This window comes from Lampetra planeri, chromosome 1 (genome assembly GCF_965212315.1).
Source record: "Lampetra planeri chromosome 1, kcLamPlan1.2.h2, whole genome shotgun sequence".
NCBI lineage: Eukaryota > Metazoa > Chordata > Hyperoartia > Petromyzontiformes > Petromyzontidae > Lampetra > Lampetra planeri.
Genome location: NC_136107.1, coordinates 12,151,065 through 12,165,540, shown reverse-complemented (window position 1 = coordinate 12,165,540; position 14,476 = coordinate 12,151,065). Strand labels below are relative to the sequence as shown.

Sequence of the window (14,476 nt, the reverse complement as noted above, 5' to 3'; positions counted from 1 at the left end):
AGAGAGCAACCTATGCGGTGGATGGGGTCAATCTTCCCTGTGAGCCCTGCCCCACCCCCTATTGCATTGAACTCAACCCCACTCTAATCAAAACTATTAAAATTGTTGTGGAGAATACAAATAACTAATTAGATGAGCAGAAAATGCTTCTTCATATGTCCACGTCAAAAATAAATGTGACAGATCTGTCTATAACACTGCCGTAAAAATGAGAAATATGTCACGTTTCAGACAATGGCCCTTTTTCAAGAAATGTCCTTTGCACAACTATCTTCATCAGTGCCACCCTTATGTCGGCTTCACTTTCCCCTCATTATTGGCCCTGCCCTTCCACCACCACGCCACTGCATGACATGAGTGATCAGAAAGTGAAAATTTGTCAAGTGCCTGTGCCTAACAGATTCGCAGGTTGTTTAAGGAAGTCACATGATGCTAGGTGGTGCACCAATTGCTGCGATGAGCAATGTCACTGTGTTTTTTTTTTTACAAAGGTCATTCATGTGTCTTGTTCAATACTGTAGGTTCTGTAACAACAAAAATATATTATCAAGTGCTGTGACGAACTGAGATACTGAGTAGTCGCATTATGCATTATCTGACTACATCTTAATCTGTTTACAAAACCAGATCAAACCAAGTGTGCCTTGTGTCTGACATGAAGGGCTCCTCTGGGTTCGGGTATCCGGGCTCAAAAGGAAGCAAGGGCGACATTGGCCCACCAGGGCCTCCTGGCGCAGTAGGCCTCCCAGGCCCAGCCGCCTCTCTGGTCAAGCAGGAGGATGGCACTGTCACACAACTGGTTCAGGGTCCACCAGGCCAAGCAGGACCATTGGGATCTCCAGGGCAACCAGGGTCACAGGGTGAACCGGCAAGTCTTAGAGCTGTTTTGTTGTGTGTGGTGGCGCATGTAAATCTGATGATTTTGAGGTGGCTCATTCTGGGTGTATGTATGTATGTATGTTGAACTTCTTTTTAATCTTATATAGCCAACCGTACTAATCGGAGGTGTGTGATATCCACCTGCAGGGCTGATATGTTGAGTGTTCTTCTCTCGTATTTGAGGGCTTTGTCAGGGAAATATGGTTTTCCTTCAAGCATACTTTGTAAAGAGTTGACCAAACATCCCAAACAAAACCCTCTTGTTTATTTTTCTTGAGACTGAGTTAGATTTCCTGGGTAAGTAAAATACATATTTGTAAAGGTTTGTTTACCTTGGCGTGTATTTTTATGTTCCTCTCCAGGGTGACCCAGGAGAAGACGGATCCCCTGTAAGTTGTGCCTCATATATATAATATACATATAATCTTTATATCTATGCCTATGCTGTGTGTTTTTTGTGTCCTATTATGAATGAAGGTATCTTGTTAACTGACTTGTGTGCAGGGGGAAAAAGGTCCTCCGGGATTTCCAGGACTGCAAGGTGACAAAGGCCCTAAAGGAAACAAGGTGAGACTTGATCATAATAGATAACATAATGCAGGCCATGTTTATTCTGAAAGTGGAACGTATTTTTTCTTTGTAATCCTTGGCTGCTGTCTCACGATGGGCATATGAATAATTAATCATTTTACGCAGCACTGTAGAGTAATGCTTTATGCGTGCCTCCATTGGTGCTGTTGTGTAGGGCGATACTGCTGTGGGTGCACCCGGCCCACCAGGCCCTCCAGGCCCTCCAGGCCCTCCCGGGTTGGGAGGACATGGACGCAAAGTGGTATGTGCTCCAATGCCGGTTTTCAAGAGCCCGATACAGCGCACGAACCGTAACAAGGGAAGGGGGCACACAAATTCCACGGACAGAAACCTGAACACAATATTTATGGGTTGAGGGAAGGGGAGAAAAGTGGGCTCACTGCACCACTTGTGTAGGGACTGTGTGTGGGAACGTAGGTTTTTATACGGGGAAGGGAAGGCACGGGAAGAGGAACAAACGTAAGGGGGGGAAAGGGTGGTGGCAGGTGGGGTGCTCCAAGAGTTTTAAGTCTTTACAGCCACTTGCACTCACAAAAGGTAAATACACACCAAACACAGCATTTCATTTCATGTGTATTTTTTACATGCAGTATTGTAAATATTGCTTAGTTCGTTAAACACAAGTGTGTGTGTTTTTATACGTATTTATTTCAAACCAGATAACACTTTACATTCGATAAGTATGTGAATGGCTACTGTCAGGCCACCACTCCACACGGAGTTTACTTTGTCACTAATCTGCTTGCAGAACATGGTGAACGTTGAAGGCTCAGGATACTCAGAAGACGATGATGTGGACATGGTTCGAGTGAGTGCGGCATCTTGTTTTTTATTTTGTTTATTTTTTGGCTTGTCCTCGGCCTTCAATATATCAAATTCATAGATGTAATGTTTGAATTTAAATATTACACTGCTTTAAGATGAAAGCAATGACATTCTCTTGACAAATTCCATTATTCTCTGCAGTTTTGCATTGTTGGCACACTAGACACAAAAATTATGAACATGTATTGGCAAAATTATCTTTAAATTGTTGCGTAAGATTCGCGGTTTTGGCTATTTTGGATTTCAGCACAAGTTGTTCAGCATGACGTTTTTGTCATTTCGAATGATGAAAACATTATCTTACAATCAAACTTATGTTTCCCTCTTGCTTGTCCATTTTGTTCCTGTGTCCCCCAAACTCCAGGGCCCCCCCGGTCCCCGCGGACTACCAGGCGCTCAAGGCCCCCCAGGAGTGCCCGGCCTACCCGGGAAGCCTGGGATATTTGGGATGAACGTCTCAGAAATTGCCAAACTTGGAACCTCAGGCCTTTCTGGGATTCCAGTAAGTGACTGCTATGCTAATAGGGTAACGGTCTTCATGCAGCCATCCACAGGACCACAGTTGCATTGAGAGAATTCTTTTTTTCTTTCTCATACCACGTAAACCTCACGTGGCACTGCAATCACACTGGCATTGCGTTCTGCAGGGACCTCCTGGGAGTGATGGTGCTCCTGGACTAAACGGTTTAAAAGGAGAACATGTGAGTACATATTTTTTTCATCCTCAAGTATAACATTATTCGTGTGTGCAGTTACATTTTTGTTGTAATTTTATGCACATGTTACTTAAGTCTTGCAATTTAATGACTGTCCTTTTAACAGGGTGACCCAGGCCAAGCTGGGCCGCCTGGACCTATTGGACCCAAGGTAAGAATGAAAATATAAATTTTACCTGAGTGTTTAATAATATTCGTAAAAATATTACGCAATTTTTTTGAAAATGTTGATATGAATTAACTAAATATTATAACACCTCTGCTGTAAAGCTCTCTGATGTGTTTTTGGCAAACACACCACAGTGTGGCCCAAAACACATCGGAGAGCTAAATATTCTGAATGAATGCAGATGTTCAGTCGATTTCAGCAAGTGGAGAAACGATCCTCGTGTGGCATCTGTGTGCGTTTGCACAGGGAGAAGCTGGTGTGGCAGGAGCAGCGGGACCTCCTGGGGTCCAAGGGTTGATTGGGAACGCTGGGCCACCTGGCCCCCCTGGCCCCCCAGGTCCTGCTGTGTCTTCCACTGCTGGCTTTTATGAACCGGTGAGACGTGGGTATCTGGCGGCTTTACAATCTCACGGTGTTACGTGTAAAACACATTTTCTGAAGCGTAACAAATTTTTTTGGCAGTAAAAGGGGAAAAAAACCTATTCTCATATTTTGGTACTGGCAAAGGAGGTCCCATGATGTAGATACTCACCCCGAGCTCTCATTACTCTGATAGTGCATTGTCTTTGTGCTGTACGCATTTTGGCGTTCTCTGGTCTAACACCGTTTGAGACGAAGCTCAAAAGAAAGCTGTCTCTGGTGTCGACCAATCAGTTTCAAAGACAATGCATATATTATCAGAGTATGTTTTTTGTTTGCATTCTGACCACAAATATTGTGGTTAATGCAGACATGATTCCTTGTAAAAGGTGTTCTTTTTTTGCCAGAAAAAACGGAAAAAAAACTATTCTCATAACTAACTGCTTCAGTTTATCATGCTGTTAAATCAGTCATATGAACATGACTTCTCCCACCTCTACTCTGTGGTGTTGAATTTGCAGATCCTGAAGGAATGATGGGCTTGTTCAAACTTGTTTTGAATTTTTTATATTGATCTCATGATTGAGAGCCTGTAAGCTTTGCCACCTGTGCTACATCCCAGCTATCATTTAGCAGAACATTCGTGTTTTGTTTTACTGCATGTTGAATTGACACTCAGCCATTTGGTTAGGGTCCTCAAGTAACTGTATGATTATTTATATCCTGAATGCATTTTTGAACAGTTTCAGTTTAGTTCAAATATACGTTTACTCCCTGGTGTTTGAGAAAACAGCGTTTGTGCTGCTGGTGTTGCAGGGAGAGCCGGGAGCTCATGGGATTGCTGGACCTCAGGGATCGCCTGGCATTCCTGGGCCGATGGTGAATGTAGCAGAGCACACGTTCATGTCGCACGCATCACTGGTAACATACTGTACCATAGGCTTGACACTGAGACATCTCTTTCTATATTCACTTTTTTCTGATTTCAGGGGGAAAAAGGTGATCCAGGGACACCTGGATTTGATGTGAGTTATTGTTTTTCCTACAGCACATTATTTAATCCAGGCATCATCGCAGTGGATTTTGGCTAGCCATCGAACAAAGATGGCCACTGCATCGCGCGCTTTCAGAGGCACTTCTAAAGCTGTCTGGAACGCTCTTGCTTCCAATATTATCAAGCAACCGGAGCTATGCACTTTTAACTATTTTATAAACGCATTTTTAAAATCTGATTTTGTGTTTTGTTTGTTGTCCTTCCCCCGCACATCCGATTAGCACGGTTGTCTACGTACGTTGCAAAAGAAGTCCAACATACATATAAAAAATGTTTCACTTTTAAAGTCGCCTCTCTTTATGATGTGCGTACTGAGTATTGAGAAGTGGTACGACACGGCGCGGTGAACGCCGAGCACCTTGTGTGACGTTCGTGTCTGTGACCCAGGGCACGGCCGGCCTACCGGGACCCATGGGACCCAGTGGACAAGATGGCCGTCCTGGCCTGCCAGGTCCCACAGTGAGTTTTCCCCCTTTTGTGCTGAGTCCTGCTCTAAATGGGCCTTTGTTTTACAAGAAAGTTTTTTTTTTAATTTGTTTTTTTTTCCTTAATTGTATTTTGGTGTGTTTTAGGGCATCAAAGGAGAAAAGGGGGAAACGGGACATGAGGTATGTACAGATTATAAATGTTAATTCCAAATGTATTCAATCAAATGTTTTTATGAACTGTCTTTGTGAAGGAGGATGTGGGCCAAAGAAAGAAATATAGTAAACGTGGTAATAACATTTATTACAAAAACCCTAAATATAATAACATTTTGCAATAATAATTATTAACATTTAAACAGAACTTCATATTTCAGTAAAATATATTTCAAGTAAAGTATAATGAATAGCTCAAAAGAACTTGCATTCGTATCGACCAAGAAACAAGGGCAATTAAACATAAAACATTTAACAAGACAATCTTTAAAATGTGACTTTACCGAAAAAAACAGTCACTAAAACTTCAAATCTAGAATAACAGCATTATTCCATATAAAAAGAGAGAACAGTAGATTACGTTTGTCAACACGAATGTTGGGCTGCACCTCCAAATCACTGCATTTTCTGCTTTTGCAGGGAGAGCCAGGGCAGGATGGAATCGGCATGCCTGGGCTGCCTGGGCCACCGGGCCCCCCTGGGCCACCATTGACAAATATCCTGGATGTGAGCCTACTGCCCTTCCCTCTCTAAAGTGGAGTGACAAAAACAATCCTCTCGGTTATTGCATGCTCACCTTTTCCATGAACCTGCGTTGTGGAGAGTTACTCACCGTGATGTTGTGTCTACAGGGGCTGGACGATATTGAGCAACTTCTGGGACGACCAGGAAACACTGGACCTCCGGTATGAATGTCAAGGCTTACTGCCTTGAATGGAATGATGGCTCTTTTATATAGAGCCAATAATTGCAGACAATGTTTTTCATGTCAAAGCATTCCAATAAAAAAATAGACAAACTAATTGTTATTCTAGTAATCTTGTTGATTGTAAATTTAACAAAGATTCTCAATTGCTCCTAAGAATTGCCATTGCATAAAACCATCTGCTATCTTATTCAGCGTCTCAATATTTGATTAATTATGGAGTATATCATTTGCAGAAAAACTATTGGTGTCTATGTTGTTTGCATGAACGTTTTTCCGATGCATCATATAAATACTAACACTGTAATTTCTCATGCAGGGAGCAGAAGGCATGCCCGGTCAAGCTGGCTTCCCGGTAAGCTGAACGCAACACATCACAGCAAAGTTTTGTTTATGCAAACTAAGTGGGTACGTAACTTAAATATGTTATATTATTTATGAATGAGCAATGTAATTTTTAGCATTATACTTAATTATTAACTATTACTTATTTATTCTGAATTTCACGTGCAATCGCACTGTCGTGTTTAGATTTGCTTTGGTTTTAGTTGTTGTATTGATGCTGCTTTATTTTACGTGCAATTTGGGAATCGACTTACTGGCTTGTTTTTCATCTCGTGGTTAAAAAAGTTGACTACTCTCAGTAAATAAAAAAGCCTCATCCATACACGGACATATAAAGGATTTTGTGCACATTGTTGATTCATCCTATTCCTCTAAGACCATGCTGCAACAGTACCAGGCAATGATGGGACCTGTCTCTTCGGTTCTTTCGGTAAAGTCACGTAGAAATAAATAAATAAAAGATTACGACGTTTCGATTGCAACACAAGCAACCGTCATCAGGTAAGAACTGTATGTAAATGCAAGCTCGGAGAGAGACACACACACAGAGAGACAAACACAAGAGAGACACACACACACAAGGAGAGACAGAGAGAGAGACAAACACACACAGAGAAAGACACATATAGAGAGAGACACACGCAGAGAGAGAGACACACACAGAGACACACAGAGAAACAACGCCTCTGTGACGAGGTATTATATAGATCCCAGAGGGGAAGGGAGCGGGGGTGGGGAGAAGGGGCTGCAGTAACAGGAGAAGTCAGCGGCATGGGGGAGAGAGAGGTGGGGGTTGGGGCAGATAAATTAGCATGTCAATGAGAGACAAGGGGAGGATGGGATCTGCATCAGGGGGCATGCAGAGCCAAGGGGGGAACTTGATCTGCGCCAGGGGGAGAGAAATTAGAAGTTTGAGAAATCAAACCTCGCAAACTTAGAAATGTAATGCAATGCAACACAGAGAGTCGGCTAACACAACAGTTAACACTTTACCCAGTTGATTACGTTCTTCCAAAAATGCTAAATTTGAAGTTAAGTATGAGTTGTGTGGAAATCCTCCCCGTAGAGGTGGTTCAATCTATGTGTCTCTCCTCTGTGTGTGTCTCTCTTTGTTTGTCTCTCTCTCTCTCTCTGTGTACGTGTCTCTCCATGTCTGTGTTTGTCTCTCTCTCTCTCTGTATGTGTCTCTCTCTGAGCTTGCATTTGCATACAGTTCTCACCTGATGACGGTTGCTTGTGTTGCAATCGAAACATCGTAATCTAATTTTTTTTCTACGTGACTTAACCGAAAGAACCAAAGAGTAATTCCTGCAGTCACGAAAGCTTCAAATCAAGATTGATGGGACCTGTGTTTAACAATGCACGTGCGTGTTACATGGCAGGGGCCTCGCGGTCCCAAGGGGGAACTTGGAAACACTGGGCATTCCGGACTGCCAGGTATCAAGGTGAGAACAGCGTTGCTCCTTTTAGCTCAGCTCATGTCCTATTCATTCTCAGATAACTATCCCTTTTATGTCACATATTGAGCAGCTAATGTTTGAGTGAATAGAAAATAGGTATTCTTGTGATTATGTATTCATTGCGTATGTTTTTTTTTATCGTTTTTCTTTCACACTGATTACATTGTTTTTTTTATTTAGGGTGAGAAAGGGGAATCTGGAGGTTACTTTGCTCTCGACGATGGATTCAGGGGTGATATTACAGGACCACCTGGAATTAAAGGACAGAAGGTATGTGTGTTTGTATGTATGTCATGGTTACTTAAGGCATGTAAAAATAGCTTGCAATTATTTCCAGACCGAATGTTAATACAACATTTAAGGAACATGGAAGGGAGTCTGTGGTAAAAAAAAAAAGGTAGTACATCGTCAATTATAATGTATCCACTGCTAATGAAGGCATCCCCAAGTTGTAACCATTCCTTACAATCTAAAGATGCATCAAGTAATCTGGCTTCTGTACACGACTGGATCTCATCGTTATATATCCGCTGTGGTCTTTCTCTTCGCGTGGTCGCTTCTTTGACTGCTGCTTTATCATCAGTCTCAACAATGGGCCATCATCCCTTCTCGTGATGTGTCATGCCTGAGGCCACTTACGTTCCTTAGCAGTCAATACGATGTCCCTAAGTTGCATTTGTTCTCTGATCCTTGTTCTCCGAAAGTAACAAAAAAACTTCAAAAAGGGACTCAGGTCAAATAAGTATGTGTTCACCAAAGTTACTCGCAGTGACATGGGAAGATATCTTGTAGAAATTGCATAGGATAAATCACGGCATAAACATACATAAAAATACATAAATATTGATCATCTCAAAATGTCTTATGATTTAATTATGACAACCAATTGAAATGAATTGCAGGAAATAATAGAATTACTAAAATAAATAAATCTTCAAAGTGGGCCTCAAGATAAATATAAGTTAAAGAGAATATTACATACAAGTTATCTCAACAATTTAAGGTATCTGGCAAAGTTTATAAGTAGAATACAACAATAATAATGTACAATACTTTTTAAGTGTTTATTTTCAGAGGTTCATAAAGAATTTTCTTTCTCTTTTACAGGGTGATATCGGATTACCTGGGTCGTCAGGATTGATGGTACCTTTCAGACTTTATTAGCAAGAATTAAATTGTATTTACACTACTTTCTCATTCAATGCTTTATACTGTGATTACTGTATATAACACATGTCAACATGTAATTTTATGTTGTTTTCCTCTTTAGGGACCAGAAGGGCCAAAAGGGACAAAAGGGGAAATAGGACTACCTGGACGTCCGGTAGGAAATGAATAGTCAGCTTACCTTCCAATAAATGAGCAAATTATCGATACGAAAGTAATATAAACACCTATTGGTCAATGGGTTTAATCCATTCATTATCAATAATTATGACTGAGTATTAGAGTGAAGGCATTCATGAAGAATTTCAGTGTAAGAACAATGCAATGTTTGTGATGTGGTATTTTTGTCATTGTCTGTGAATTTCAGGGTCGGCCTGGTGTCAATGGGCCCAAGGGAGAGCCAGGAGGATTTGGATTTGGTGTAAGCATCCCACTACCTTGTTTCAAATGTAATTTTCAGCTCGGTTTGTACAACACAGCACATGTTGCATAGGGAAAGACAATGCAGCAGAGGTGAATCCGAATTGTGTTGCGTTGCAGTCATCCTCTGGCGCAGCTGGGCCCCCTGGTCCTCCTGGCCCCCCCGGCCCCCCAGGATTGCCCAGTGGTCATGGATTCTCGTCCAACCAGGTTCTCACTTTTTTTGACATCTCGTTTTGTGTGGTGTATGTATTTGTTAAACTACTTGCCACTTAACTTGTTTCTAACTGTAAAGAATACACACTTTTTTTTTCAGTGCTGTGAAAGGTGAAATTAGTTTGAAATAAAAAGCTCTGCCTCCTGATTTGTCCTCAGGTTGAAACGTACGGCGAGTTTTCTCGAAGAGATTTAAGTAAGTCGCATCCAATTTCCTCCATGTTAAAGCAGTAAATGTCTTATCTCAGTAAACGGCTATACCTGATACATTCCGTCTAAAACTTCACAAACACTTTTCATCATTGCAGTTGTGAAAGGGGAGCGTGGCTTCCCCGGGCTTCCTGGGACACCGGGAACTAAAGGAGAGAGGGGGACGGCAGGACAGCCTGGGCCCCCAGGTCTCGCGCACTCGCGCACTCGCGCACTCGCACACCACTGCTGCCTCACAGAATCAAAATCTTTATTTATTCTGGAGGAATCTGATGAGCTAAACTGCTTTTTATGACCTGATACAGCAATTATCTTGCTGTGACCCCTTTCTGTGCCATGATTGTCATTTGTTGTTGTCTTTGTCTAGGACCCCATTACTCCAACTTCCTGAACGAGTTTGGAGGCAACATAGCCAAGGTAATGATCGTCTGGGTGCTTAATCTTAACGTTGCAGCACTGTTATTGTTTTATTGTTGTCTTCATCACTGCACTTTGCCCTGTGTCGTGCGCAGGGAGATAGGGGAGATGTTGGTCTCCAGGGTCAGAAAGGGGAGCCCGGAGGTGGAGGGTATGGTCACTGGTCAGGAGGAGGCCCAGGTTCTGCCGGGCCGCCTGGAAGAGACGGAGATCCTGGCAGGCCCGGGCCACCTGTACGTCACAGTCAGAGCCCATGTATTTATATCCTCTATGTTTACTAAATTAAGGGTACAGCCATGTAAACGAGTGAGGCAATATCGTCTCTACCTCTCGGTGAATTGTGAATGTGTTTTAATCAGTTACTTTTGTATATTGCACTGTATATATGTATGCACTAATACATATGGCCATTCTGGAACAGTCAGCCAAATGCCATCTAGAGGAGTTTTCTTGAGTTGCATCTAGTGGTGGTCTTTGGACCAGCAGTGGCATTAAAATGAGCAATAAATTGCAGGGCAGCACTTTTACCCTTACAATGTTTGTACAGTTACGTATGTGTATTAAAAGTGTAAAATATGACAAAAGTTCATGCAAAGATGCGTGCGTGTGTGTTTGGTGCATTAAGGGTGACTCCATGCCCGGGCCCATGGGATTGCCTGGGCCTGTGGGGCCTGCTGGCCCTACTGGTTACGGCCATCCTGGACCTCCTGGGCCCCCCGGACCCCCCGGATTGCCCGGATCATCAGACTACGCTGCCGGCGGTGGTTAGTGCGGCCGTATTATTCTTCCAGTGGCCGGGTCTTCCAGCAAGGATGGGGTTGATCCTTTATGCAAGTGTTGTTTGGCCTTGCGAAACCGTGTGTAAATGAACGTGTGGTGGTTTTGTGTGCAGATCGTGTGTTGGGAGCGGCCGGGTACCCAGGGCCACCTGGCGCCCCTGGGCCTCCTGGGTCAGCCAGTGGGGTACGATATTTCAATTAAAATATTTTATTACGCATATTCTAATAAATAACAGATTTGTACATTTTCTTTTCAGCTATATTGCCAAGCTAAAATGAACTGTGATTCTTGCAAAGTAAATAATTTAAAAAGTATTGAAAAACGGGTCAAAGAAAGCTGCAGTGAAGTTCAATAAGTATGAGAAAAATTGCTTACGTAAGTACAGTTTACATACAATGAACAAAAATACCTGACAGAGAGGATCAACCGTTAAACACATCAGAGTATGTATACCTAGGGAAGTTATTGATGTCAGACTGGGATAAAACTGATGAAGTTTCTATTTTAAAACCAACATACCAATTTACCTAAATAAGAACATTTTCATCGGTGTATATGACCTGCTATACCATTTATATCAGAAACATGGACATTGTCAAAGAAAATAGAAAGGTGGAAGCTTGGGATCACGCTGAGAGACCGGAAATAATGGAACCATTGATTGTAGAACATGCAAGTCAGAGATATCACATTGACTGTTGAGATAAGTAATTGGGCTTGGGCAGGACACATTGCTAGAAGTGGCTGATAGCCAATGGAAGAGACTGATGATGGAATAGCAGACAAAGGAACGAACACAGCTGATATCATGGCTACAGCAGAGATGGAGCAATGGGATTAATTAATGTGCAAGAGTGGGATAAGTTTTGCCATCGCAGGCCCATGCGGGATGGTGACAATATGGGGAGGCCTTCATCCAGCAGCGGGTTGATCGTGGCTAATGATGATTTAAATCATTAGCCAAAATTATTAGAGTAATGTTCATCAATTGTACACAAATATTGCCCAAGAGGGCAGAACACACTATGCATTTTCATGGGGCTCTGCTGCATAGAAGGTAGTGATTAAGAGTTATCTTAAACTAGACCGATGTATACCTGTCAACCCATATTATCTCGGCCTCGCCGTGCGCTGTGTTGCACCGCTAGTCGAGTAGATAACCATGTGTTCAATAAACCCTCGGAGCCAGGATGACCGTCCAACTCCGATCGTCATTTATTGATTGTAACAGGTAAAACTGGTGAGAAAACACAGATACAGTATCTGTTATAATTCGGAAACACCCACACAATGAACACCACAGCATCAGAACATTGTCTCAGATAACAATAGATCCTGGAAGGACCAGGCCCCCACATTACCCCTGAACAACTAGACAAAGGCACAAGCTGGTGCGTTGCATACAGGCACATGGTGTATTCATCCCACTGCACCCCAAATGTACAGCATTACACTTAACACTAAACTGTGGATGAGATACTTCGTCATCACTCTCAGGATCGCAACATAGGCACAAGTCTGACTCGACCTACTAAATCACAAGTAACATCCACAATAAGGAAAGTCACAGGCTTCGTTACTAACTAGGCCTCTTATTTACTACAACAACTTAACGGCACCATAAAGGCATTTACATTGCTATAACGGTCATTCCAACATTACAACAGCATTTACAATATTATAGGAATATAAACAACTTACAGATAATGCTTCTTAAGCTCCCACAATGGACAAGTGCGGCTGTGGTCTCACTGAGATGCGATGCGTGCCGCCATCTTGACTTATCTGTGTAATGGCTGATGCCCGCGTGGTACAGTGGAAATCTAACATCGTCACTTCCTGGTCACGTGACCAACATTAGCATCAAAAAACAGGAACTTCCTGTGAACGTACGCTCCCCATCTGCCGTGAGGCAAGACACATATGGTCTATCCGTATTCTTGTACAGGGAAATTGAGTTTTCAAGTCCATACGGCGTACAGCTATTTAAATTGTTCATACTATTCTCAATTATTTTGGCAACCTCGTGTCTAGTCATCTCTGCCTCATTATGTGGAAGAAGTCTTACTGCTGATTCTACCTCAGCAATTATCTCATCCACTGGAATTGTGCGTGGGGTAACGGCAAAGTTAAGGCCTTTAGAAAGGACAGAAATCATGTCAGTGGTTAAATCAGTGTTAGTCAAGTTCATTACGGTTTTGTTTTTAAATTGTTCGTTTTTAATAGGGATTTGTTTATTGTAAAGTCTAGAAAATTTGTTAATTTGGTTAGCATTTGTTAGATTAAACACATTATCAGCCGATTGTTGTGTTATAGTATCGATTATATTCCAATCATGCATGGACACACTATTGCTTATATTTAAATGTAAATGCTTTAGCGATTCAGAAATGCTGGATAATTCACTCCTGTTGTGTTGTATTCTCTCTATTAATAATAATTCGCTAGCTTTGTGTAGTATTTTGTTAGCTTTAGAAGACTTTATGTGATGTGTTATTTTAACTGCGTTTGGTATTACCTTCGAATCTCTGCACCTTTTGAGGAACGCCAATGAAGATATCAATTTCATCCGCTTAATGCGGAGCTTCTCCAATTTTCTGGTTTTAAGAAAAGTATCCTCCCCATAGAGGTTAGTCAGTTTAACACGTAGGCTTTCGCGACCAATATTGTTCATAATCAACGATTTTTGGGTTTAGATCGCGTTATTTATAAATGTGTCGTAACCCTCCACCACCCGACACGGCCAATCAGTAAAAAAAGTGTCACGTTGACAAAAGACAAATAGTTCACTGCTTTAGCCCACCGGTGTGTTGAAGCGTGAAACCACAACATTTACAATTTGAGTACGACGTTTCGCTAGTAATTGCATCCAGCATCATCGGGTAATTCGCCAGAATGGTGAGGCTCTGCTGTGTCTCCCGTTCTTATATTATCAACAGAAGGTGTATATCGGATTAATTGTGTATGTGGCAGATGCTATATTGGACAGACAGGGCGTAACGTTAGTGTAAGACTAAAAGAACACCAGAGAAATATTAAACTATCGCAAACACAACTGTCGGCAGTGGCAGAACATGCTTGTCAACAGGGACACTCAATTGATTTTGACAACGTTGAAGTGTTGTGTAAAACTAGTTACTACTGGCAAAGACTAATTAGAGAATCCATTGAGATTGAGAGAAACAGAAATAACTTTAATCGCTCAGACAGCTACAGGCTTAGTGCGGCCTGGAAGCGTATTATTAAATAAGATGCATTACAATTCCTTATAAGGGAAACAAGCACTAACTGATTATTAATGTAGCATAATCACAATAGAACACATTCCAAATGATTACTAATCTACAACTCGCATCGTAACAATAGCCTTATTACTAATCAAATATATAATTACAATAACCCCCCCCCTCAAATCTTTGCACCTGATGAGTTAATGAGTTAATGATGACGTCACCCTGCTGCTGCTCTATATAAGAACGGGAGACACAGCAGAGCCTCACCATTCTGGCGAATTGCCCGA

The 14,476-nt window shown here is 42.0% G+C and overlaps 1 protein-coding gene across 3 annotated transcripts in view; it reads left to right on the top strand.

The window, feature by feature from the left end:
* LOC144717883 (uncharacterized) overlaps window positions 1–14,476 on the top strand; it is a 59,069-nt gene that overhangs the window by 36,550 nt on the left and 8,043 nt on the right. For all 3 annotated transcript variants that reach the window (XM_078593645.1, XM_078593635.1, XM_078593655.1), the window contains 28 exons: window positions 662–868; window positions 1,242–1,268; window positions 1,384–1,446; window positions 1,625–1,711; window positions 2,219–2,278; window positions 2,660–2,797; window positions 2,943–2,996; window positions 3,118–3,162; window positions 3,427–3,555; window positions 4,357–4,419; window positions 4,530–4,565; window positions 4,982–5,053; window positions 5,167–5,202; window positions 5,656–5,742; window positions 5,868–5,921; window positions 6,261–6,296; window positions 7,669–7,731; window positions 7,927–8,016; window positions 8,854–8,889; window positions 9,017–9,070; window positions 9,281–9,334; window positions 9,454–9,543; window positions 9,709–9,745; window positions 9,858–9,947; window positions 10,127–10,176; window positions 10,272–10,409; window positions 10,802–10,940; window positions 11,069–11,139. In XM_078593645.1, coding sequence (XP_078449771.1) covers window positions 662–868; window positions 1,242–1,268; window positions 1,384–1,446; window positions 1,625–1,711; window positions 2,219–2,278; window positions 2,660–2,797; window positions 2,943–2,996; window positions 3,118–3,162; window positions 3,427–3,555; window positions 4,357–4,419; window positions 4,530–4,565; window positions 4,982–5,053; window positions 5,167–5,202; window positions 5,656–5,742; window positions 5,868–5,921; window positions 6,261–6,296; window positions 7,669–7,731; window positions 7,927–8,016; window positions 8,854–8,889; window positions 9,017–9,070; window positions 9,281–9,334; window positions 9,454–9,543; window positions 9,709–9,745; window positions 9,858–9,947; window positions 10,127–10,176; window positions 10,272–10,409; window positions 10,802–10,940; window positions 11,069–11,139 — 2,106 coding nt within the window. The remainder of the gene's footprint in view (window positions 1–661; window positions 869–1,241; window positions 1,269–1,383; window positions 1,447–1,624; window positions 1,712–2,218; window positions 2,279–2,659; window positions 2,798–2,942; window positions 2,997–3,117; window positions 3,163–3,426; window positions 3,556–4,356; window positions 4,420–4,529; window positions 4,566–4,981; window positions 5,054–5,166; window positions 5,203–5,655; window positions 5,743–5,867; window positions 5,922–6,260; window positions 6,297–7,668; window positions 7,732–7,926; window positions 8,017–8,853; window positions 8,890–9,016; window positions 9,071–9,280; window positions 9,335–9,453; window positions 9,544–9,708; window positions 9,746–9,857; window positions 9,948–10,126; window positions 10,177–10,271; window positions 10,410–10,801; window positions 10,941–11,068; window positions 11,140–14,476) is intronic.